This window comes from Brachyhypopomus gauderio, unplaced genomic scaffold (assembly GCF_052324685.1).
Source record: "Brachyhypopomus gauderio isolate BG-103 unplaced genomic scaffold, BGAUD_0.2 sc130, whole genome shotgun sequence".
Classification (NCBI taxonomy): Eukaryota; Metazoa; Chordata; class Actinopteri; order Gymnotiformes; family Hypopomidae; genus Brachyhypopomus; species Brachyhypopomus gauderio.
This window is the reverse complement of record NW_027506951.1, coordinates 413,860-437,489: the sequence shown is the minus strand read 5'-3', so window position 1 is coordinate 437,489 and position 23,630 is coordinate 413,860. Positions and strand designations below refer to the sequence as shown.

The 23,630-nt window shown below is 38.7% G+C and overlaps 1 protein-coding gene and 1 long non-coding RNA gene across 2 annotated transcripts; one reads left to right on the top strand and one right to left on the bottom strand.

The window, feature by feature from the left end:
* Positions 1 to 6,554: 6,554 nt before the first annotated feature.
* LOC143499012 (uncharacterized) lies at positions 6,555 to 7,439 on the top strand. Its single transcript, XR_013126039.1, has 4 exons — positions 6,555 to 6,679; positions 6,775 to 6,889; positions 6,967 to 7,077; positions 7,333 to 7,439. It is a non-coding gene; the product is annotated as an uncharacterized LOC143499012 (long non-coding RNA).
* A 5,840-nt stretch (positions 7,440 to 13,279) lies between these two features.
* LOC143499019 (uncharacterized) lies at positions 13,280 to 20,190 on the bottom strand. The gene is made up of 7 exons (XM_076993959.1): positions 20,187 to 20,190; positions 18,866 to 19,057; positions 17,439 to 17,666; positions 16,706 to 16,771; positions 15,141 to 15,211; positions 13,509 to 13,552; positions 13,280 to 13,334 (listed from the first exon to the last, which is right to left on the bottom strand). Exons 1-7 carry the CDS (start codon positions 20,188 to 20,190, stop codon positions 13,280 to 13,282), a joined length of 660 nt encoding a protein of 219 aa, XP_076850074.1.
* Positions 20,191 to 23,630: the final 3,440 nt, after the last annotated feature.

The following is a 23,630-nucleotide window of genomic DNA, read 5'->3' as shown; positions in this document are numbered from 1 at the left end:
CTTGTGCTCGTCGTTGTCTAAAGTCTACACGTTTCAGTGTGAGTGTCTGTTTTACGTGCGCTGTATTGCGCAATAGTTGTAGTCAATAAACGTGACGTTTGCTAAAGCAAGGATCTGTGTCTCGTCCTTCGCCTCGCACCCAGCGTCACAGTAATACAAGAGAACTGTTCAGTCAGACAGCTATTTGTTGTGAAACGAAGTAGTTACAATTTCAAGCATTTTCAAGTACTTTAGCTTAAATTCCAGCACTTTTCAAACCTTTATTACTTTATTCATGTTTGCTTGTTGAAAAATATTTTGACTTGAAATTACTGACAGATCCATAAGAAAATATTGCTTTATTCATTTAAGCATTAAATATTATACACTGTGTTAGGTCTTGGTTCAATAGGCTATGTGCAATCATTTTAATATGTTTTAATAAACATTGAACCAGTCTGGCCCTCGGCTTGTTCATGTTCGTTTTTTTAACCTCACTTGTAACAGGAATTCACTCATAATAGACCACGTATGGAAACATCCCAACATATATAGGCTATGTGTTTAGTTAACAAGAATGTGCTCAGACAAAGACTCTTACTGTATAGTTCGCAACGATATCAAGGTTTTGAAGCAAAGATTGTTTAGGGGAGGGTCTAATTTAGGGCACTACATTCCATCCAGCCTCATTTATGAAAGCTAATGCATTGAAGTGAAAGTGAGCGCCCCCCAGCTGTCGGACTGTGTGCACTTCCGCCCGAGCCACTGGACACAGAATCAGCGCACTTTTCCTTCCTCACGGTGAGTGTGTAAGCAGTCCGGTGCTTAAACTTGACTTCGTTTTAATAACAGACACGTGCAATTTTGAATACATTAACAGTTTTGTTTCATCAATATAAACTTAAATAAAAGGCAATATTAAGTAGGAGCTTGATTTAACATCCCAAGAGTATCCCAAGACAAATGTGCGCAGATCTGGTCATGCTGCTAGCTAAGCTATTAAACTAGCATTTAATTAACCTTTAATTAACTTGAGCTTTGATTTAAACACTTTTCCTTTTGTAAGTATCACAATATCTATAAAATTATTTTGCCCTCAAAATTCTTGAACCATGTAGAAGTTTACTTTTGACATGCTAAGAATGCGTGTCGTTTTAACAGGTGAAAATGTTCTTTGCTAGCTAGCATAAGAGCTGGTGCCTCTAATTATGTATACCTAAATAATACACAGGTCTAGACTAACATTACTCAAACTGTATGTTCATTAATTGTAAGAAAAAAAGAAAATTAAAGGCTAATAACTTGATGTGTCAATTTAGTGTTTTTCAGGGAGACTGTGGGAAAGCAGGAGTAAGGAGGCCTTAGTGGCCTTGAGGAGAACAGAAGGGGCCTATTCAGTGCATGATGTGTAGCAAGCAGTTTTTAGATAACCAGGCACACAGGCTGGGAGAAGAGGAGCAGGTGAATTTCCATGGAGAGCAGCCAGGATTGGGGAGTTATCGAAACTTAACAAATCGAAACTTATGGACAGAGAGTATGAAAGAAAGGACATCGCCCAGGACGACAGGCTTTTCGCTTGGACACTGCTGAGATCCACTTGGGTTAGGTAGATTTCTAGGCAACTAGCACCAGTGCACTGAAGAGTTTGTACCACGTATACTTCTATTATATTGCATTCAATTATATTCTATATAAATCATTTTAAAAGATCTTTTGTTGTCAAGACTTTGCTTGGACCACTCAGTCAAAAACCAGTCGGTTCATCGGGGCGGTGTTGGGGCCCGTCTGGGTCCAGAGAAGAAAATTCCCAACATAATGAATGATATAGAAATGACATTTCAGCTAGAGCTGATTGATATGTGAATTGTGAAAACATGAGTAAGACATTTTCATGATATGTGGTAGGGGTGCACGATATGGACTAGAATTGCGATGTGCGATAACGTTGTTGGATATCCCGATATCGATGTGAACCACGATAAATTAAGATTAAAATACAGAAATGTAGTGTCTCTCTGAACAGCAGCACGTTAATTTGTTTTGTTTTTTACTGTGTAATGAATCCAGAATAATTCCAAATATTTTGCAGGTTTATTCAACAATAGATTCAATCTAGGTTTATACTTTCACGAGTGAGCGACTCCGCACACCTCGTTAACCTCCGCGAACGGCGGAAGCGTTTAATCTTGCCGTGTCACATTCTTTGCAGTGTTGTCCGAAACGATGTGTAGGCCTAGTAGTATAAAAAAACACCCCTCAAATACAGGGGAATGAACTTTTACCTGACCAATTTTAATGTTGTTTTGTGTTTCAGGTTTGAAAAGTGCTGGAATTTAGGCTAAAGTATTTGAAAAGGCTTGAAATTGTAACTACTTCGTTTCACAACAAATATCTGTCTGACTGAACAATTCTCTTGTATTACGTTAACAAATACGAGCCTCTTGTAATTCCAGGACGAAACATGAGAGAACGTGAAGAAAATAAATATCCATTAAATAATGTGATAAAAAAGCGAATTATTTCGAATCATTTAGAGTATAAATATTTAATTCAATAACGTGCTGGGAATTATTGAAATGGACCTTGAAAGTGACGTACAAGTGCTTGAATTCCACCTTGTAGCTATAGGTGTATGAACCCTGCAAACATGACTGTTCTCATTGCGCCGAGACGCGGCGCGCGCGAACTTTAAATAAATAATAACATTAAATAATGTGATAAAAAAGCGAATTATTTCGAATCATTTAGAGTATATGTATAAATATTTAATTCAATAACGTGCTGGGAATTATTGAAATGGACCTTGAAAGTGACATACAAGTGCTTGAATTCCACCTTGTATAGGTGTATGAACCCTGCAAACATGACTGTTCTCATTGCGCCGAGATGCGGCGCGCGCGAACTTTAAATAAATAATAACATTAAATAATGTGATAAAAAAGCGAATTATTTCGAATCATTTAGAGTATATGTATAAATATTTAATTCAATAACGTGCTGGGAATTATTGAAATGGACCTTGAAAGTGACATACAAGTGCTTGAACTCCACCTTGTATTGGTGTATGAACCCTGCAAACATGACTGTTCTCATTGCGCCGAGACGCGGCGCGCGCGAACTTTAAATAAATAATAACATTAAATAATGTGATAAAAAAGCGAATTATTTCGAATCATTTAGAGTATATGTATAAATATTTAATTCAATAACGTGCTGGGAATTATTGAAATAGACCTTGAAAGTGACGTACAAGTGCTTGAATTCCACCTTGTATAGGTGTATGAACCCTGCAAACATGACTGTTCTCATTGCGCCGAGACGCGGCGCGCGCGAACTTACAAAATTCGAGAGGTGCACGACCTCGTGAATCGACAGCGCGCGAGGCAATTGCACACGGGCGAAGCCACCGCGATTACGTTATTTTCGCCTCCCGGACCCACGCGCCGCATCAAGTGTAAACCAGGCTTAAACCAAATCGCATTTTGATAACAAACAAAGACCGACACGGGAGTAAAACACCACGGGGATTAAATACACTGAGACAGGGGAGGTTAACGAGACTCAGGTGCGGGCACTAAAGACAGGGGCGTGACAGACAGAAGGAGAAATCCTGGGAACGGGGAAGTTGGGCAGGGCCAGGGAGGAGGGAGGGGCTGGATGTGACAGTATCTGGTTGTGTTAGGTGGAGACAGAGGGATAATTCAGGACAAATTATTGCCAAATTTCCCCCAAAGACTCATAACTCGACTATACGTAATAAATGTTCTTTTTGGTCTCCAAATTTGAATTAACTTCTGATAGTTGAATAATGAAAATGTATCTTGGTCTCACATTGCTTTTTGTTCCAAACTCAGGTAAAAGGAGCAGTTCTGAAGTGGCTGAACCAGTATTTCAGCAGCCTGAGTCAACACATTATGGTCAGTAGAAATCTGTTACACAGATTATACATACATAACTGTTAGTCACACATTTAATAATTTAGTAATATTTTTGTCTTACATTTACAGATAGTGCTCAAGAATTTAATGAGCTGCAAGACCTTCTCAGGGACATTGCTCCACAAGAGAAGGGCACTGTGCCACTAAGTTGGGCTGAACGGCAAGCTCAAAGCTCAGAGAAGTGGAAGGCTTCTAGATCAGCCATGGTTAAAAACATATTTATCGCAGAACACACAGACACCTATATCTGTGACATCTGCTTGCAAAACACATCTGTTGTGAGGTGCAGAGATTGTTTGCCAAGACAGTTCATGTGCAGTTCCTGCGATACAAAAATACATCAGCACATCCTCCACAACAGAGAAGCCATGTATGAGGGATTCTATCAACCCTTAGCCCCGAACATGATCATTCAGAATGATGGGTCATACCAGATAAAGCATGAAGGTTTTAAATTCTTTTAAATAGTTGTGGAATGTGTTTGCCATCCATTTTCTCAGCTCTGATTAATTTTGTTGCCATAAATGTTTTTTCTTCTATGATTTAGTTCGACTGTTGCCCCTTCGTCTACCTCAACAGTGTACCTGTTCTCCCAGTCAGCTAAAGCTGACCTGTGGCAAAAACGTCATCCTTGTTGGAATTAATGGTAAGAACTTGATTCAGTTCAATTAAATGCAAAAGACTGAATTCATACTGCTTACACGTCGCTTTGATTTCAGGACGGTACCAACTAAATTTGCCAACACTGAGCTGTTCTCAGTGCATGAAAAACTGGACCACTGAACTAGAAGAACTAGTACAATGTGGATATTGGCCTGCTACCATCAACCACCAGACCATCTTCCATGTAGACCTGTTCCAGTCTTTCCAGGATCTGAAGCAGCTGGCTCCTGGGCTTTCTCGTCAAGCATTTATTGGAATGCTTGATGAAAGAACAAAGTCTTTTGGCAGAGTAAGCATGCATCATATTTCTTTGTTGTAGATCAGGGCCAGTCTTATCCACAAAGGGTCATTGTAGCTCCAGATGGTCTTATCAAGCAGAATCTATTTCTGTAGAATACATTTATCTTGCATTTTACAGTATTCTCTAATTTGTGCATAGAAGGTATGCAACCTTGGTTGGGGTGAAAAATACCCACATGAGTTTTTTTACATGCCCATTTACAGGTTAAAATGTGTTGTTGGTTCTTGTTATATTTTGAGGTAAGGAACTCTGGACGTGGATGCCCTGATAGTCTTGCTATTCTTGCTAGAGCTGGGAAGTCATCAAACTGTGCTGTACTCTGGCCGTCAGTGTGGTGTATAATGTGTGGTACACAATGTGTTGAAGTATTTTTTAATTACATGTAATGAAATGTATGTGTACAATTAGTTCTTCAACTTTGTGTTTTTTCTGTTATTTTGCAAGACTGGAAAAATTTGCGGTGACACATTTCAGCGGTCGTTTCTAGAGTGGTGCTACGCGCAGCATGAGGTGGACAAACTGTTGAAAGTTGAGCCCTTCCGGTGTACAGCAGGCTCACCACAAATGCATGCTGTATCAGTGGATGGAAATCGAAAATTATACCGATTTAAGAATGCATCAGGGTATGAAGTTGTGCTGAGAATACTTATTTTTTCAAACAGAACACATGTTTCAAAAGCTGTTCATGTTTGTAGCGTTACAGAAATCTAGCTTTTTCTATTGTGCAGAAGTGCCACAAAGGGACTTTTTGATGGCACCTTCCTGGCCAGAGATGAGGATGTGTCAACTTTTGTTGCTCACATCCAGCAGGCAACCAAACATGTAAATGTACACTGTAACGTTTTTTTTGTATTGATATTTTGTGTTCATTGATCTGTTTAAATAAATTTGTATGTAACACATTCGTTTTCTTTTCTAAACCTTGCATTTTTGTGCTGTTTTATGTAATTATAGACTCCTGGGAAAGGAATGTGCGGCTCATCTCAGTGGACAGCTGCAAAAGAGAATTCTGGGAAATCTGCCTCAAAAATTGATGAGGAGGGGCTGGAAATCGCCGTGTGCCGGCATGGGGTGCTTTTGAGAGCACTGAATATGTTCAGAGGGGAGATTTTTGCTTACCCTCTGTATCTGCAGAAGGAACTGTCCCCCTCAAATGTTTCCTTTTTCTGTTCAGATGTGGCATGCAAGTATTATCCATATTTGGAAAAGGTCTCCAATAAGTGCTCTGAACTGCAGGGACTATTGGAGATGCATCCACTTCTTTCAGTGATGCATGCCAAAGCACACTCCTGGACATGTGAGGTAAGCAAAGGTTGTATAAACTCTCAAAAGCTATGTGAAAACTGTTGGCTAAACAAACCAAAATATGAATTTCAAATCAATTTGAAAAATATTCCCAAGATTTCTCAAAAACTGTAACAGTTGAAATGGGCTGGCGCTGGCAATACCATTGGTGAGGAAGTGGAGCAGTTAAAGATTATTTATGTAGCTGCTTAAGTGTAGACTTGATAGTTTGAGCATGATAATTAAACATTACTGACATTTAAATGTATGTTAGGTAAATAGCTTCCTGTCCAGGGCTGCTATCTCCACAAAATACATGTCTAAAGGTGGTAAGTATTAATACTTTTTGGTATACAATAAACCCATCACATGTTTTTGTGATACACAGCCATTGAAATTATAACGAAGTCAAATGTTTACAGGAAGAACAGACATGCTCACAGTTCTGGCAATGGGGTGGAACAAAAAGAAAATGAGCAACATGGACAAAATATTGGCCCAAAGATATGCTAAGGTACCCCATTTAAGTGACTGGAACTGTTATTACCGCTTTTAAAATGTTACTGAATACTGGAAAATGTTTGGTGATATGATTTGGTAATATTAAAGGCTGTCCAGAGAATGGCAGATGATCAGCTTAAGCTGGAGGAGCTCAAAGCTCAGTTAAGGATTGATGATGCCGTTCTCCAACAGTGGGTCACTGAGGTGCAACACTGGCCTGAAGGTAATATACAGAAGTAAATATTGATCTTGTGTCCTTATTCAGTAATATTTTATTCTAAAGTCACTTTTTCCTAATAGCAAATTCTAGTTTGGAGGGTGAAGCTTCAAGGGAGGTAATTCTGAAGAAGAAAATTGAGGGCCTGTACCTTAGTGTCATGCAGAGGAAACATCACCTTTACCGTCAGACAGGTATCATTGCTCATTATTTAGTATTTTTTCTTTCAGCCAACTGATTTTCTTTCTTTTGTAATGTACTAAACATAACATCATGTAAATTGTTAATATTGTTGCGCATGTTATTCAGGTCTTTATATCCAGTTAAATTCAATTCAGGTCAACGTTATTGTCATTATATTGTCAGCCTATTTCTCTAGTGAAGTGAAAGTGAATAGTGATATTGGTGAAGTAATCTTTGAATAAGTAGACTGATATTGTCTTTCACAGACAGCAACAAGAGACGACATAAGTTGCGACAGAAAATTGCAGAGGAAAAGGCACCTTTATCTTCTGCTGTTGAAGAGCTATGTGAACAGACGGACATCATTCTGCCTGCTCTTGATGAGCTTCTCTTGACTGAAAATTTTGTGTGGCCCTGGAATTATCTTGCAACCAGTAAGAACATGTACAATACAGTGCTCAAATGTAATTTGTATACTAAATACATCCTAAACAGCTGCTTGTGTTGCTTAATAGGAAGAGCCAGCACTTGCCAGACCTGCCAACCTTTACACATTTTGCTTAGCAGATGCGTATTTAGACATCAAACTCCGCTGCTACGATTTGTCACTTCAAAATACAAGAAACGCCATCGATGGCTTAACTAACTAACTGGCAGGATATGGGAATTGTGAGTTGTCAATGTAAAATCTAGGTGACTCAAAAACAACATGCAAAAAATATACTTTTTAAAAATTTATTTTATTATTATTTTTTTAAGTTTTAGCAATTCGCATGTGTAAATATCCCCCTGCGAGCGTAAATGTGAAACTCGTGAGCACAGCAAGAAGTCCTGCGTGCATGTTTATCATGTGACGCTCAAACCGCCTTTTTCATTCAATAGTTGTCTTCGCTCGCCATGTGAATCACCTTCGACTACTTTCTGTGCTCGAGTGAAATGTTTGTGCTCAAGTATTGGATTGAGGTGTTTTTGTTTTTTATGAGCATGCATTCACTGATACCTGTTGCCCGGATGCAAATGTACCTGACCTCGCGCTGCACCATGCCATGATTTGCTACTCAAAAAAATTCCCAGATTGGCAGGTCTGACTTGCTGTAAGCTTACATATTTCTATTTCTTTCTATGAACAGCTGATCTCAGAACAAAAAAGGCCATCTTTGACCAAGTGATGGTGATCAGGAGAATGCAAGAGGAGGAGCAAATTGTAGTTCAGGAGATGAGGAGGCACTTGAACTCCATCATGAGTGTTGCTGAGAGTCTAAAAACCTTACTGCTGGACCAAAGTAAGTTTCCATTGCAGTTAGTAATAGCATTTTTGTAGTATGTAGTCAAGAGTATGCAACTTGATTGAAGGACTATTTGTGCTTCAGCAAAACCTGGTATGGGGGGCGTTGTTAATCTGCTTTTTCATCCAATTCTTAGGCAATGATGCACACTGTGGATATCACAGCATGTTGAGGAAGAGATTGAGTGTTGTGAATGCCCAAGTACATCACACAAAAGCATCATTCAGCTTGGCTCTTCATGGAGAAATGACATCCCAAGATATGGTGTCTGAGGACAGAGAGGAAGAAGTGTCAGATGTGGAGGACACATCTGATGATGACAATGACATTGAAGAGATGACATGAAGAGATTCACTTGTTAATATGGTGTTACGTGCCTGGATTTCTTGTTTTGTGCTAGCATGTTCTTTTGCAGGTTGTCCACTGGAAACTTTGAATTGTGGTTTTGTGTATGTTCGGGTACCGCCGATTTGAGATATTACTCCATACTACTGCCACTGAGAACTAGACAGGTGTTTTAACGCACCTTACGAGATGTTACATTGCCAAGGCCTTGCAGAGTAGGTTTCTGAATCGTGTCTGTTCGTTTACCGCCAATTCGAGATATTGCTACTCCATACTTCAGGCGCTAAGAGATAAATAGGTGTTTTAATGCGCCTTATGAGTTGTTACAGTCATAATCAGACCTTTGTAGGTCCATGTTCTCTTGCTAAGTTGTTGTTTCGTTTGTATTTTTGTTTGGGTAAGTGCCTATTAATTTGAGTCGCTGTTTTCTCCTATTTTGTGAGAGAATAGGGAGTTAGGGACGATTGATCTGTGTTTTGGTTGTTTCTTTTGGTTTAGGGTAGTTTAGCTTGTTTTTGGTTATTTTGGCACGAGCCCATCCAATGTTGTCTCCTTACCCAGCAGGCATTTCAACGTTGAATCAACGTCGAATGTGATTGGATTTTGTGTCGATTTTGAAAGGTGAATCAACGTTGATATGCCAACGTCGTTTCAACGTCATACATTCAACCTTGAATAAGCCACAAAACTCACGTTCATGATGCTCAAAATTGCATGGGAGAGAGGAAAAAAACAACTGTATGCCATAATGAAAAAAGAACAATTTTATTTTTTTTTATTCTCTTTGTAAATTTGCGCAACCATTTAACATTAAATGTTGATTCAACGTTGTTTCAACGTTGAAACAACAACAGACAGTATTTCAACTATATTTCAACCACATTTCAACGTTGAAGGTCGGTCGTGTGCCAGCTGGGTATGTTGTGTTATTTTTGTATGATGTTGTATGATGTAATTGGAAATTGTCAATAAAAAAAGATGCTTTACATTGTGAATAAATGGTACTATATCTGAATCTTTATGGTAGAACTTAGTCTTTTTTTATTCACCATGAAAATGCCCTGTGATGGTGAAGCTCGGGAGGGATGACGAAGAGGTGCGCTTTCATTTTGGTTTCAACGTCTTATTCGGCATTTCAAACATACAACACTTACACGCACGCAGGACGTTTAACAGCGAACACCAGACTGACAAACAAGCAGGCTTAAATAGACAGACTATTACGAGACTCAGGTGTGACGAGTATTTTTGACGAGACTAGTTGACAAGTGAGACTAAGACGACACACCCACACAAAACGGCCACGAGCCCGAGGAAGGGGCGGGGCTACCGTGACATGCAATATACATTAATGACATTAATCTTCAAGTAATATTAATGGGTAAACATTCTGTGCAGGAGAAGTATAGTATTTATGCCTTGTCATTGTTTATTTGTAGAACTGCTGTTTCACTCCATGTGTTGCGCAGAGGTATGGTTGGTACATAGTTCTATACAGTGAACAGCCCTGTTCCCCTACTACTTGATTATGGCAAGAACCACTCAACTAAGTACAGAGAAACCACAGTTCATCTTTAAGACATGATGGTCAGTCAATCCAGAATGAGTATACATATAATCAAGACATTCTTGCTGCCCATTACATCCCAAGCCACAAGAGGACAAATTCTGCAGCAGGATGGCATTCCTTCTCATACTTTAGCCCCCACATCAATGTTCCTGAAAGCAAAGAAGTTCAAGGGGCTCCAGGATTGACCAGCCCAGTCACCAGACATAAACATTATTGAGGATTGACCAGCCCAGGTCATTATTGAGAATTGACTAGTGTGTGTGTGTGTGTGTAAATTAGTGTACTAGAACAAACTTATTTAACAATATGTATGCTTAATGAACACTAATACAATGTACCTGTGTAAAGAACATGTAGGTCAAACAATAAACAATGTCAATGTGTGTGTGTGTGTGTATGTGTGTGTGTGTGCAGATATCACGTGCCTTTGCAACTGATCTGACTGACTTGTCCTTCTTTGTGATCTCATCAGATGCTTTTAAAAAAAAAACATTTGCAGGCACACCACTGTCAGTCTCTCTTCCACTGACTAGGCATTCTGTAAAATAATTAAAATCAATAAAGTTTTCTTAGTTGTATGTAAGGTTATTGCTGTAAAGCTGTGTTACAACCCACACCACCCCTGTCAGCCATTGTTTAACTAGCTGTATTAGCAAGGTGATTTTAAATGATCAAATCATCACAATTTACCTGAGAAACTACAGTTTAATGTAATATAATTCATATGGTTTTATCTGCAATAGTATAAGTACTAAACAAAATATAGTATTGATTCAGAAATTTACTTTCTCACCTCAAAATCAGTTTTTTCTCTATGTAATCTGCATGTGCCTGTTTCCAGCCTTGACATTCACCATGTGGGATCAGGGAGGAAGTGGGTAAATACTGGAATGATCATATGACTCCTATCTTATCCGTGATCCCCAAAGTGCTGCCACGAAGTAGGAAACACATAATTGTCTAAAATGTCTTTGTATGACATTGCATTAACATTCACTAAGTGGCTCAAATCTTGAAAAACCGCCCCCGAACCACTATCCCTCTTCCACCAAACTTTACTGTTGGCACACTGCATTCCAGAAGGTAGTGTTCTGCTGGCATTTGCCAGTGGTGTCCAGTGGTGTCATGCTTTCATGAAACTCCCAGTTCTTTTGTCGATGCTTCTAGTGGCAGTGAGGAGTTCTGCAGTGAGTGATGCAACAGAGGACTTGGGTATTCGACCCCTAGTGGATCCAGCAACACCCCCAGGAATAACAAAACTTTGCACACTTTAAACAACTCTAATTCAGCAACTAATTCACATATAAGGGTGAATGCATTGATTATTTATATAAGAAATAAAGTAGGAGGCACCTTTCAAGCTTATATGAAATATCAAGTTTATAAAAATATTTTATTATGATGATGAATTATGTCACATGATTTATGACCCTAAAAATGTAAATAAAAACAGAATACTCAACAGTTTGGGGTGTCCATTGTCCTATTTTTCCTTTCACAATGCATCAAACATCATTTGTCATTGCCAAATGTGCCCAATGCCAAATGCCATTTGCACTTATCCAGTTAGACCCCTACACACACCATCATGCATGCTGGCCTTTTGTGTTCCGATGACAAACCAGACGGTCCCTCTCCTCCTCTGGCCCGGATAATGAGACCTCCATGATTTCCTTATTTACTTCCGAAAGATTCTCTGCAATGCTCTTTTATATCCAATCAAGTTACTGATCTGTTGCCACCAAACCAAATAGCAAGATTGTAACGTCTACTCCGCCCCAACCTATGTGTGGTCTTCATGTTTCCCTTAGTTTCGTTTTTAGTTGAATCTCCGTAGTGTTCCCCTGTCACGTCCCTTGATCCCGCCGCCCATTATTAGTCCTGATCAACTGTTTAGTTTTAACTCATTGATGTGTTTGGTTTATATCCCGTGTGCAGTCCTTCCTTGTAAATCAGTTTGGTTAATTTACTGCGGCGAGAGTTTGTATGTACTGTTCCCTGTGTTTGTTATCGGATCTGCCTTTAGTTTTTCTCCTTGATCGTTGTATATTCAGCGTTTGGTCTTATCTATTAGATTTGTTCCTAGTCGTTTCCTTGATCATCATATATTTGGTTTTGTGCTCTTTATTGAGTCGTCTCGTTATTGTTTCCTGATCGTTCTTTAGTAAGGTTAGTTACATTCGCCAGGTCTGTTTTGCATTAGTCCGGTTAATTGTATCTTCATTTTTAATGCGTTTGTTTGTTTACTGTCTGTGTGGTAACCCATTCGTCTTTTGTGTATTCTCTGTCGTGTCCGAGAGGTATTCTTTAATGAGTCTGTTGTACTACCATTCACCTAAGGAGTTTTTACACAACTTTACCGTTTATGTTGAAGTACACAGCCAGTATAGAACAGGGCCATTCAAGGAAGTAATTTGGAAGGGGGGGGGGGGGGGGGGGGGGGGGGGGGCGGACATGATGTCCCCAGCACTTTTTCAAAAGCTGGTTTTGGAAACCCCCGCCGCAGTTCTCAAGCCTTTTGTGCCACCCCCCCCCCCCCCCCAAGTAAATCAAAATTTCGTCCATGGGGCCATGTCTATAAACCTGCGCAATGTCATGGTACAAAAATAACCCAACCATTAATTGTAAAGTATAATGATGTTTTAGAATAAGTGAAAATCATTACACATCTAATGCTGGTGTAAACATGTGACTGACTAATCAATAAAAGAAGTGATAATGACCTAACAATGCCCCAGAGCTTTCTGCAGGTAATTGTATGACCAAAAGTTTTTGATTGTTACTTTTGCCAAAACATAGACAATATAGTGTATCACTGAAATTGTGAACATGATTGATTCTGAGAATGTGGTGCTACAAGTGAAGACCAATTAGAAATACAACATGAAGTTTAAAAAGATATGTAGGTAAAGAAAAGGTGTGTGGGGTAAATACTTTAATTTTTTTGCAAAATATCTTTATTGAACAGTACTAACCAAAATGAATAATTTATAGTATTATTTCAATTCATTATTACTGGGGGAATATCTTGCTGAAAGGCTCACATGTGTCTTTCCACTTGATGCCACTGCAAAAAAGAAAACAAAATATAAGGCATTGTGTAAAATACATTCTATTCACATATGTGAATAGAAATGAGCCTTGTAATCCTCTCTAACATCTGCAGTGACTTGCTTATGTAAGTACATAACATTCACATTTTAATTTCAGAATTAAATCACAAATGACAAAGTTCACATACCATCCAGAACACTGCTGCCAACGAACTTTGACCTCTTTTGTGCCCTATGATAAAATATAAATTATTCATTACACTTCACTTACAGAGTAACTGGCCTGGTCTCGCTACAAATGCACCAAAAGATCTTCTGAGGCACTATGCTGAATCAGCACACAATACCACAGTCAGGGTATCTGCACATTTTTAAATCTCAAATTCAATGACTTTTAAGACCTTTTTAATACCTCTCACAAGAAAAAATAATACTATTACCGGGGATGCAGGTGTGTTCCACATCGTTGACGGGGAGGGGGGTGGCGAACGAGAATTGTTGACGGGGGGGGGGTTGGCGATTGAAAATTGTTGACGTTGTTGAGGCCGTATACTCTAACGCTAGGAATCTAGCACTAGGACCCTGGAGCGGTTATTTTCTGCATTAGCGCTAGATTCGGCAAAGTTCACATCGCGCCAGAACAACTGAACAACACACACTTATAATTATTTAATGCCTCCCCTCATAAAATTCCAGAAATTTTAAGACATTTTTAGGCCTTGAATATGGAAAACTAAATTTAAGACATTTTAAGACTTTTTAAGGACCCGCGGGTACCCTGACAGTGGTTTAATTCAGTCTAGGACTGGGCTACAAATATTGTTATCTCAAAGACAGAACACTAAACAGCATCAGTTTCAAGATAATACTCATAAAATCACGATTTATACACCTCAGAGTAAAAAACATTATGACCACTCACAGATGAAGCAAATGTGGTGGCATGCGGCATATGGTCAACAGCGTATTAGGCTTGTGGTCATAATATTTTAACTCATCAGGGTGTTTGGTGTCCCAAACTGTAACGACGGTGGTAGGGACGCACACACCGCGTTAGAGAGAGCGAGAGAGAGGTGGAACCAAGTGCCACAATAAATAACAGAACTAAAAGGAGCGCCTGAATAAACGCGGACTGCTCAACGCGTAAAAAGAAATAAAGCAAAACAAGGACGTCAGGGGAAGTAGCTGACTAATAGCAAAAAGGCTATTCAAACAAAAAACCCTTCCCATACAAACAGCAACGGGATAGGAAGGTAAACAGGTTGAGGAAAACTTGAGGGAGGTCAGTAAGGGACGCAGGAGAGGACTCGAAAAAAGACAGAGAAGATAGATAAGAGAGATAGGTGGCGAGACACCTAAAGAGGCAAACGCTGCAAAACAGAGTAAGAGAGAGGCTGAGAGCGTAACGGCATAACCACAACGAATCAGCAATGATCCGTCTCCACTGGCTTCCTTAAGAAGCAATGGCAACAGGTGAGACAGATCATTGCTGATTGCGTTGCTGGAGTCTAGGACTGGCTCGGGTGCCCCTTGTGGATGTAGATGGCACGGCATTCGAGCCAGCCCTGACACAAACATTAAAACACCTGTAGCTTTAAACATGTTTATACCAGGGTAGAATTGAGCCTTAAGTCAGAGCTGAATTACTTTTAATGTGTTCCTGGATTGCATAAGTACCTGATTTGTGACAATGAGTCATTCATTTTGGAATATATATTTTTTTCCACTGTGCATCTGTTTATCCTCACACATCATGAAAATAGGACCCTTTATCTCAGTTTGCATTAAAAAGATGATACACTGAAATAATGATCACTCACCTCTTTTGATACCCTCTGTGATAAAATGTTTTGGACTGGGTAGTTGTCAGCCATAGTGTGGATAGGGCATTCTAAAGTACAAACAGTACAAATTTTGTTATGACCAGCTTTGTTAATGTATGTAGTCATATTTTTAGATTAATTAAAGCAATGTCCTATAATGCAGTGGTTCTAGTACTCAGGGCCAACCTTTTTGCTGTAAGCCTACCAGACATCCAATGTTTGTAATGTACAGGTGCATCTCAATAAATTAGAATATCATCAAAAAGTTGATTTATTTCAGTAATTCAATGCAAAACGTGGACGCCATATATTGTATAGACACAAGAGAAACATAGTTATCTATTTCTTTTAATGTTGATGATCATGGCTTACAGTCAATGAAAACCCAAAAGTCATTATCTCAGAAAATTAAGGTTTTCAAAGCCTTTAAAGCGGTCCCTTAGTCTGGTTCAATAGGCTGCACTAGCATGGGGAAGACTGCTGACTTGACAGATGTCCAAAAGGCACTCATTGACACCCTCGACAAGGAGGATATGCCACAAAAGGTCATTGCTAAAGAAGCTGGCTGTTCACAGACAAAAATGACTGGACTGCTACTCAATGGTCCAAGGTCTTGTTTTCAGATAAAAGTAAATTTTGCATTTAATTTGTAAATCAAGGTCCCAGAGTCTGGACGAAGAGGGAGAGGCAACCATATCATCTGCTTGTGTTAGTCCACTGTGTTATATCAAGACCAAAGTCACCGCAGCCGTCTACCAAGAAAGTTTAAAGCACTTCCCTCTGCTGAAAAACTTTATAGATGTGGATTTCATTTTGCTGCAGGAGTTGTCCACACTGCCAAAAATACCAATACCTGGTTTAGTAACCACAGTATCACTGTGCTTGATTGGCCAGCAAACTCATCTGACCCCATAGAGAATCTATGGGATATTGTCAAGAGCAAGATGACAGGCACCAGACCCAACAATGCAGACGAGCTGAAGGCTGCTATCAAAGCAACCTGGGCTTCCTTAACACCTCAGCAGTGCCACAGGCTGATTGCCTCCATGCCACGCCTCCCAATGACACAGTAATTCATGCAAAAGGAGCCCTGACCAAGTGTTGAGTGCATATACTGTACATACTTTTCAGTAGGCCAACATTTCTGCATTATTTTTTAATTTATTGGTCTTATATTGGTCTTATTAAAATTTTTAAGGTAATGACTTTTGGGTTTTCATTGACTGTAAGCCAGAATTAACAACATTAAAGAAATAAACACTTGAAATAGATCACTATGTTTGTCATATATCTATACAATATATAAGTTTCACTTTTTAAATTGAATTACTGAAATAAATGAACTTTTGATGAAATTATAATTTATTGAGCTTTTTTTGTATTATTATTATTTATTTATTCAGGCACCTGAGAAAATATTCCTGAAATATCACATTCTTCTTATATGAATGTAATATAATCAAATAAACTAGTCTAGGTAAAAATAATAATTTCAGTTATACATCAATTCAATGAAATAGATGAACCCAATAAAACCCCAGATTGTGAGAATATGATTTTACCACTTGGGTTGATATTTATTCTTCTTTTCTTGCAGGGAAAAGTAGGATCAAATGTGGAGCTGGACACTAGATGAAAGAAAACATACTGGAAGTTAGAGCTGTTACAGAAATACATTCATATACTTTTAGCAGATATAATACTTCAACATTTTATTAAGGGTTAATTAATTAATTAATGTCTCAAATAAACCACATGGTCACCCATGTGGTTCCAACCTGGAGAAACTACTGTCTCACTTGCACTGGCATTGTTGTTCAGTTGCTACATAGAAAACAATGCAAAACAACCAAGCTATTATAAAGTTTAAGGAGGGAAGACTACAAGTTTGAACCTGCTGGTTCCTTCAGTGAATGTTAAGGAACATAATTTCTTGGTCAGAATAATTATTTGAATATACATTATACAAATACATTACAGCTACCTGCATAAAATTATGATTACACAAATTCTAATCTAATAAATGTTAGATTCGTTTACAGTGATAAAATAGTTTTAACTGTACTGATGTGGGTGCTAATTGTTTAACAATTTGACAAACGCTTAATTCATCTACTTCACTAATTTATGGGATATTTAAACACGGCTAGGTCTACATTGCGGGAATCAATTGCTTAATAGGCAAATTGAAAGTGAAAATGTAATCTTTGATTGTTTTGTCTGTCGTATTATTGCATAATGACATTACAGTTCAGTGCAATAACCTTCAAAAGTATAGTGAAGCTATTAATTTACCATTTGGCATGACTTCTCGTGTTCTTTTCTTGAAGGGGTGCTTGTCTGTGGAATTCTCATTTCCAGATGTAACAGGGGAGAGAATTTGATTGAGTTCATCTGAAGAGCTGCCGTGGGCCTCAGTAGGAGCATCTGAAGAGCTGTGGTTAGCCTCAGGACCATCTGAAGAGAAGGGGCTGGTCTCAGGAGCATCTGAAGAGCTGGACTTGACTTCCAGATTAAGAACCACTAAATTGAGGAAAATATTTTATTTACTACAGCTCCATAGAATGCATGATCGTTAAATACATAATACAAACCTCTTGTGTTTCATTCATGGTGCCAAGGATGAAATATGTTTAAACACTCTGATACACTCAAGTTTATTAGGTGCACTGATTTTTTATCTATGCTTTTTGTCTATTTCAGGAGTGATGCGGCATGCGGCTCTTTGCCTGATTTCATGCGGCTCCCCAGCCGGTCAGCGCTCTCACCTGCACTAACGGTCTGTGTCGTGGCCCGGTTACCTCATCAGCTCTGAGGGCGACACACTGCTACAACTTTGTGCTGCGCGGTTTGTTTACAAGCCTAGCAAGCCGCTAATACTTTTAAAACCGGCGTAGTGGAAAACACGCATTTGACTGTCTTCGCACCCTCACACGAGTTACTAATTCACCAACTACTGGCGATCGATCGATCACGATATAATACTTATTTTATTAAATTATTAAGTACTATAACAACAATCAACACTTATAACAACAGTCAACAATCTAGACTCGCCACCCCCCCAGTCAACAATTTACGCTCGCCCATGTATGATGTGGCTCTTTGCCATAACACAGTAAAAAAAGTGGCTCTTGGTCTCTGACGGGTTGGCCACCCCTGGTCTATTTCATCAAGTACATCACCAATATATTTTACAAGTTTACAGTAATTGACCATTGTGTAGATTGTGCTGCACAATTTATCAGCAAACTTCTATTCTATTTCCATTAACAGAAAAGATACGATACAGGACCAACAATGATTTATTTTTTTTTATTTTAAAAAATAAAAATAAATAATGTTTTATTTATTGTGTGTCGGCCTATTGCTCATATAGTAAGTATGTCAGATAAAAAGTCCAGTTAATGTAGCCTTCACAAACATCAATGTTCTAACTCAGTTACTTTATAGAAACCTTAATAAATTATGTTATATGAGAGAAATAGAAGTCTGGACCCACAAACACATTCAGTGAATGTTAAGCATTATTTTTTGGTACTTGCGTTCTCTTAGTTAAGAGACATACATAAATTGTGCATTTTGACGTAAAACGTTTATGAACATAGTGATTCCAGTGATAAAAAATTAACAGTTCAATGTAATAAATTGAAAGAGTAATAATAGTGAATACTTTATCATCTGACAGGACCATTTGTGTTCTTTGCTTGCAAGGGTCTCACCTGTGGAATTTTCCTCTTCAGATGTAACAGGAGTAAGATTTAAGGTGTATGTAGGTTCAGCTTCATCTGAACAGCTGATGTTGGTCTCAAGAGTATGGGCAGAGCTGGTGTTGGTCTCAGGAGCATGTGCAGAGCTGGGGTTGGTCTCAGGAGCATTTGAAATGTTGGGGTTGGCTTCTGGATTAAGAGTCACTAAGTGAAGAAAAACAGTATTATAATGTTATTATAATACCATACTATTATAATGTAATGTTATAGTAATTACAGTTCTTTGAAGGACATATTAACATTCATTCGTCCTGATTTGATAAGCAGATATGAGAGACACAGAAAATGAGTGAGTGAAATATTCAATGCACTTAATTTCAACATGCCTTTTAAAAGACCCTTATATAACAAACGAATTGTTGAAATTGTTGTCCTCTCCATTTCAGATGAAAACTGCTGAGGACAAAAAACATCTGATCCAAAATTTGTGGCCTGCCCCGTCTTCCTCCTCCCAAGTAGAAGAACGGGGTAATAACCCAAAACGTGAAACTTGTGGAGCTGTAAGTTAACAATAAGTACATATTAGCAGTATTACAAAATCCATGTATGTAAACAGTCCATGTGAGTAGTTATTATTAGTTTACTAATTTATTAATACTTACTAGAAGATTGGTGGAATTTATAAGCTTTGCAGTGTTTCTTCCCTTCAACATTTTTTGGGCCCATTCCTTTGAAATTTTGTCTTTGGCCTGCTGCAATTTCACTTTTTGGGGCTGAGAAGCCCCACACAGCTTGCAGTGTTTACAGCCAACATTTATTTGGGCCTTGCATGCCTGGCAGGTCTTTCGGGTTGAACCTGGCATGGTATCCAGGCAGTCAGACAGACAGACAGATGGAAAGCCAAAAAGGTAGAATGACAGAGAGGTAGGTAGGTAAGTAGATAGAGAGATAGACAAATAGATATATAGACAGACAGATAGATGATGAATGGATGGATAGATAGACAGACAGACAGACGAGTGGCTTTTAAAAGTGCCGTTGGGTCGCTAAAGGATAGTGGGATAGATGGATGTGAGGAGGGATCTGAAAGGTCTGTGAAAAGAAAAAAAAAGATGTTACCATATAACTTTTCTGAGCATATTGCAGATAATATCAGTATTAAAACACTTCCCAACTGCACCTTTGATTAAAAACAGAGTATAATTAGGCCTCTCCAACTAGATTTGGTAGAGCACAGTGTGTGAAATGTTTAAAAAAATCATTGTGCTTTTATACTCTGATAATATTTTAACATATTCATTAAATACTACCACATATCATGAAAATGTCTTACTCATGTTTTCACAATTCACATATCAATCAGCTCTAGCTGAAATGTCATTTCTATATCATTCATTAATGGACATACAGTTTGAGTAATGTTAGTCTAGACCTGTGTATTATTTAGGTATACATAATTAGAGGCACCAGCTCTTATGCTAGCTAGCAAAGAACATTTTCACCTGTTAAAACAACGACACGCATTCTTAGCATGTCAAAAGTAAACTTCTGCATGGTTCAAGAATTTTGAGGGCAAAATAATTTTATAGATATTGTGATACTTACAAAAGGAAAAGTGTTTCAATCAAAGCTCAAGTTAATTAAAGGTTAATTAAATGCTAGTTTACTAGCTTAGCTAGCAGCATGACCAGATATGTGCACATTTGTCTTATACTCTTGGGATGTTAAATCAAGCTCCTACTTAATATTGCCTTTTATTTACGTTTATATTGATGAAATAAAACTATTAATGTATTCAGAATTGCACGTGTCTGTTATTAAAACGAAGTCAAGTTTAAGCACCGGACTGCTTACACACTCACCGTGAGGAAGGAAAATTATGAGTGAATTCCTGTTACAAGTGAGGTTAAAAAAAACGAACACGAACAAGCCGAGGGCCGGACTGGTTCAATGTTTATTAAAACATATTAAAATGATTGCACATAGCCTATTGAACCAAGACCTAACACAGTGTATATTATTTAATGCTTAAATGAATAAAGCAATAGGCCTACTTTCTTATGGATCTGTCAGTATTTTCAAGTGAAAATATTTTTCAACAAGCAAACATGAATAAAGTAATAAAGGTTTGAAAAGTGCTGGAATTTAAGCTAAAGTACTTGAAAATGCTTGAAATTGTAACTACTTCGTTTCACAACAAATAGCTGTCTGACTGAACAGTTCTCTTGTATTACGTTAACAAATACGAGCCTATTGTAATTCCAGGACGAAACATGAGAGAACGTGAAGACGTTAATATTGGGCGTTTTGAAAATAAACAACCATTAAATAATGTGAATAAAAAGCGAATTATTTCGAATTTATGTATAAATATTTAACTTAATTAAGTTTAACGTGCTGGGAAATATTGAAATGGACCTTGAAAGTGATGTACAAGTGCTTGAATTCCACCTTATAAAGGTGTATGAACCATTCAAACGTGACTTTGTTCATTGCGCTGAGGCGCGGCGCGCGCAGAGTACAAAATTCGAGAGATGCACGACCTCGCGAATCGACAGCGCGCGAGACGCTCGCGCACGAGCTGAGCCACTGAGATTACGTTATTTTCGCTGCGCTGACCCTCGCCGCTTGTGCGCGCTGCAGTGACTTCGCGGGCTACCGTTGCATTGTGGGCAATGTAGTGTTTGTGCGTGCAAAACACCAGTGGGCGGCTGTGGCCTGCGGGACTGGTTCTAACAGTAATTAAATATCATTCAGGGGGCCATAGATAATCAATTCGCGGGCCGGATCTGGCCCACGGGCCTTGACTTTGACATATGTGGCCTAGGGATCATTTTTGTCGGGAATCGGCGAGTATTTACATGTATTTGATAGCGGCGTATCAGTACGCAGAGAGCTGCGTACACATGAGTACGCATTCCAGTGCATAGTTTTGTGTACGATTTCATACGCATGTTTTGTTTGTGCGTGCAAAACACCAGCGGGCGGTTGTGGCCAGCGGGCCGGTTCTAATAGTAATTAAATATCATCCAGGGGGCCATAGATAATCAATTCCTTGACTTTGGCCTAGGGATCATTTTTGTCGGGAATTGGCGAGTATTTACATGTAGATTTGATAGCGGCATAACATCAATTGTTTTGACCAAGCAACAGTTTAAGAACAAACCTAAACATAAAAGCACTAAAAAATAAGAAAATTAAAAAATACATTAAAATTAAGCCATTATGTTGGTCTTTTTAGTGAAGAATTCTGTCCGAATCCCACTGGGATTCGCTCAGGAAATGCGTCTCTCTCTCTCTCTCTATCTCTCTCTACTCGCAAAACGTCAAATGTTTAATCTTTTTTAGCGTTTGTTTTAATATATTTTACAGTTTGGACACCTACTATAGCCTAGGGAACGTTTTTGTCGGGAATCGGCGAGTATTTACATCCGTTTGATAGCAGCGTAACATCTGTATGCAGCTCTCTGCGTACACATGAGTACGCATTTCAGTGCAAAGTTTTGCGTATGATTTCATACGCATGGGGAATGAGACCGGGTTGGATGGACCTGATGACATACCAGTGGAGGTACGGAAATCTCTAGGAGAGATAGCAATGAGGTCTTTGACTCATCTATTCAATGGTACGGTTGAGAGTGAGAAAATGCCAGAGGAATAGAGAGGTGTGCTGGTACCCATTTTTAAGAACAAGGGTGATGTGATGAGCCACACAATGAAGATCTGGAAGAGAGTTGTAGAAGCTAGACTTAGACAAGAGGGAACTATTTGTGAGCAGCAGGGTGTCATGCCAAGAAAGAGCACCACAGATGCCAACTTTGCTTTGAGGATGGACAAGTACCGGTAGGGTCAGAAAGAACTCCAGAGTGCTGTCTGCTTGTAGAGCTTGTCAAAGCAAGCTATGAACAAAAGGGAAAGATCTGACTTATTTTTATGTTCCCTCATTCCGTACATGGAAAAAACACTACCACACTGGCAAAGGATGCTGGTTTGCATTATTTTTAAGGAGGCTGCTGGTCTAATTAATTTACATTTCAACACTTAATAATTAGGATGATACAGTGGTATTCAAGAGAAAAATGTTCATTTGTCTCGTAGAGAAATTTCTTTTAGATCCTGGGTTCCATATAGGGTATAAGAGCATGGCCGAGACTGCAGATTGACAACATGATTTCAGTGATGTATAGAATTTTTCTAAAGATTGTCTGTTGCATCCTGAGGTGATAAAAAATTACAAGGTCATTAAAGACTTGTAAGCTAATGCTACTGTGCACTGAATTTATTATTAGATTCGCAGTCTCCTTAAAAACACAATACACACATTTTATTACTATGCCATTAGGGGTGCACGACATGGACAAGAATTGCAATGTGCGATAATATTGTTGGATATCCCGATATCGATGTGAAACACGATAAATTAAGATTAAAATACAGAATGTCTGTCTGTACTGGTCTCGCCAGCGTTTGGGCTACCCAGACAGCTAAACACAGTATTCAATAAATCCCACTGAAGCTGAGGCTTGTACTTGGACTCTTTACTGAACCACAGTGTGAAAAGACGTTGCGTCTTAATAGACATGCATGAAAGGATGGAGAAGGATGTGTAGCACAGAAAAACACTGTCACTGCACATGCGTATTTCCTGAATACTAACTACTTCCTGTCTAAATCAGAAATGAGGTAAGTATCAAAAAAGATAACTTCACAAATGGCCTCAAGGGGGCTGCAAACCAACAAATACACATGGAAGTTTCTGGGTCCATAACACTCCCCG

Coding starts and splice junctions, on each gene's coding strand:
- LOC143499019 (XM_076993959.1), bottom strand. Junction 13,553..15,140: donor CACAGAGGGTATCAAAAGAG/GTGAGTGATCAT, acceptor ATTTTATCATAG/GGCACAAAAGAGGTCAAAGT. Junction 13,335..13,508: donor TGGCAGCAGTGTTCTGGATG/GTATGTGAACTT, acceptor TCTTTTTTGCAG/TGGCATCAAGTGGAAAGACA.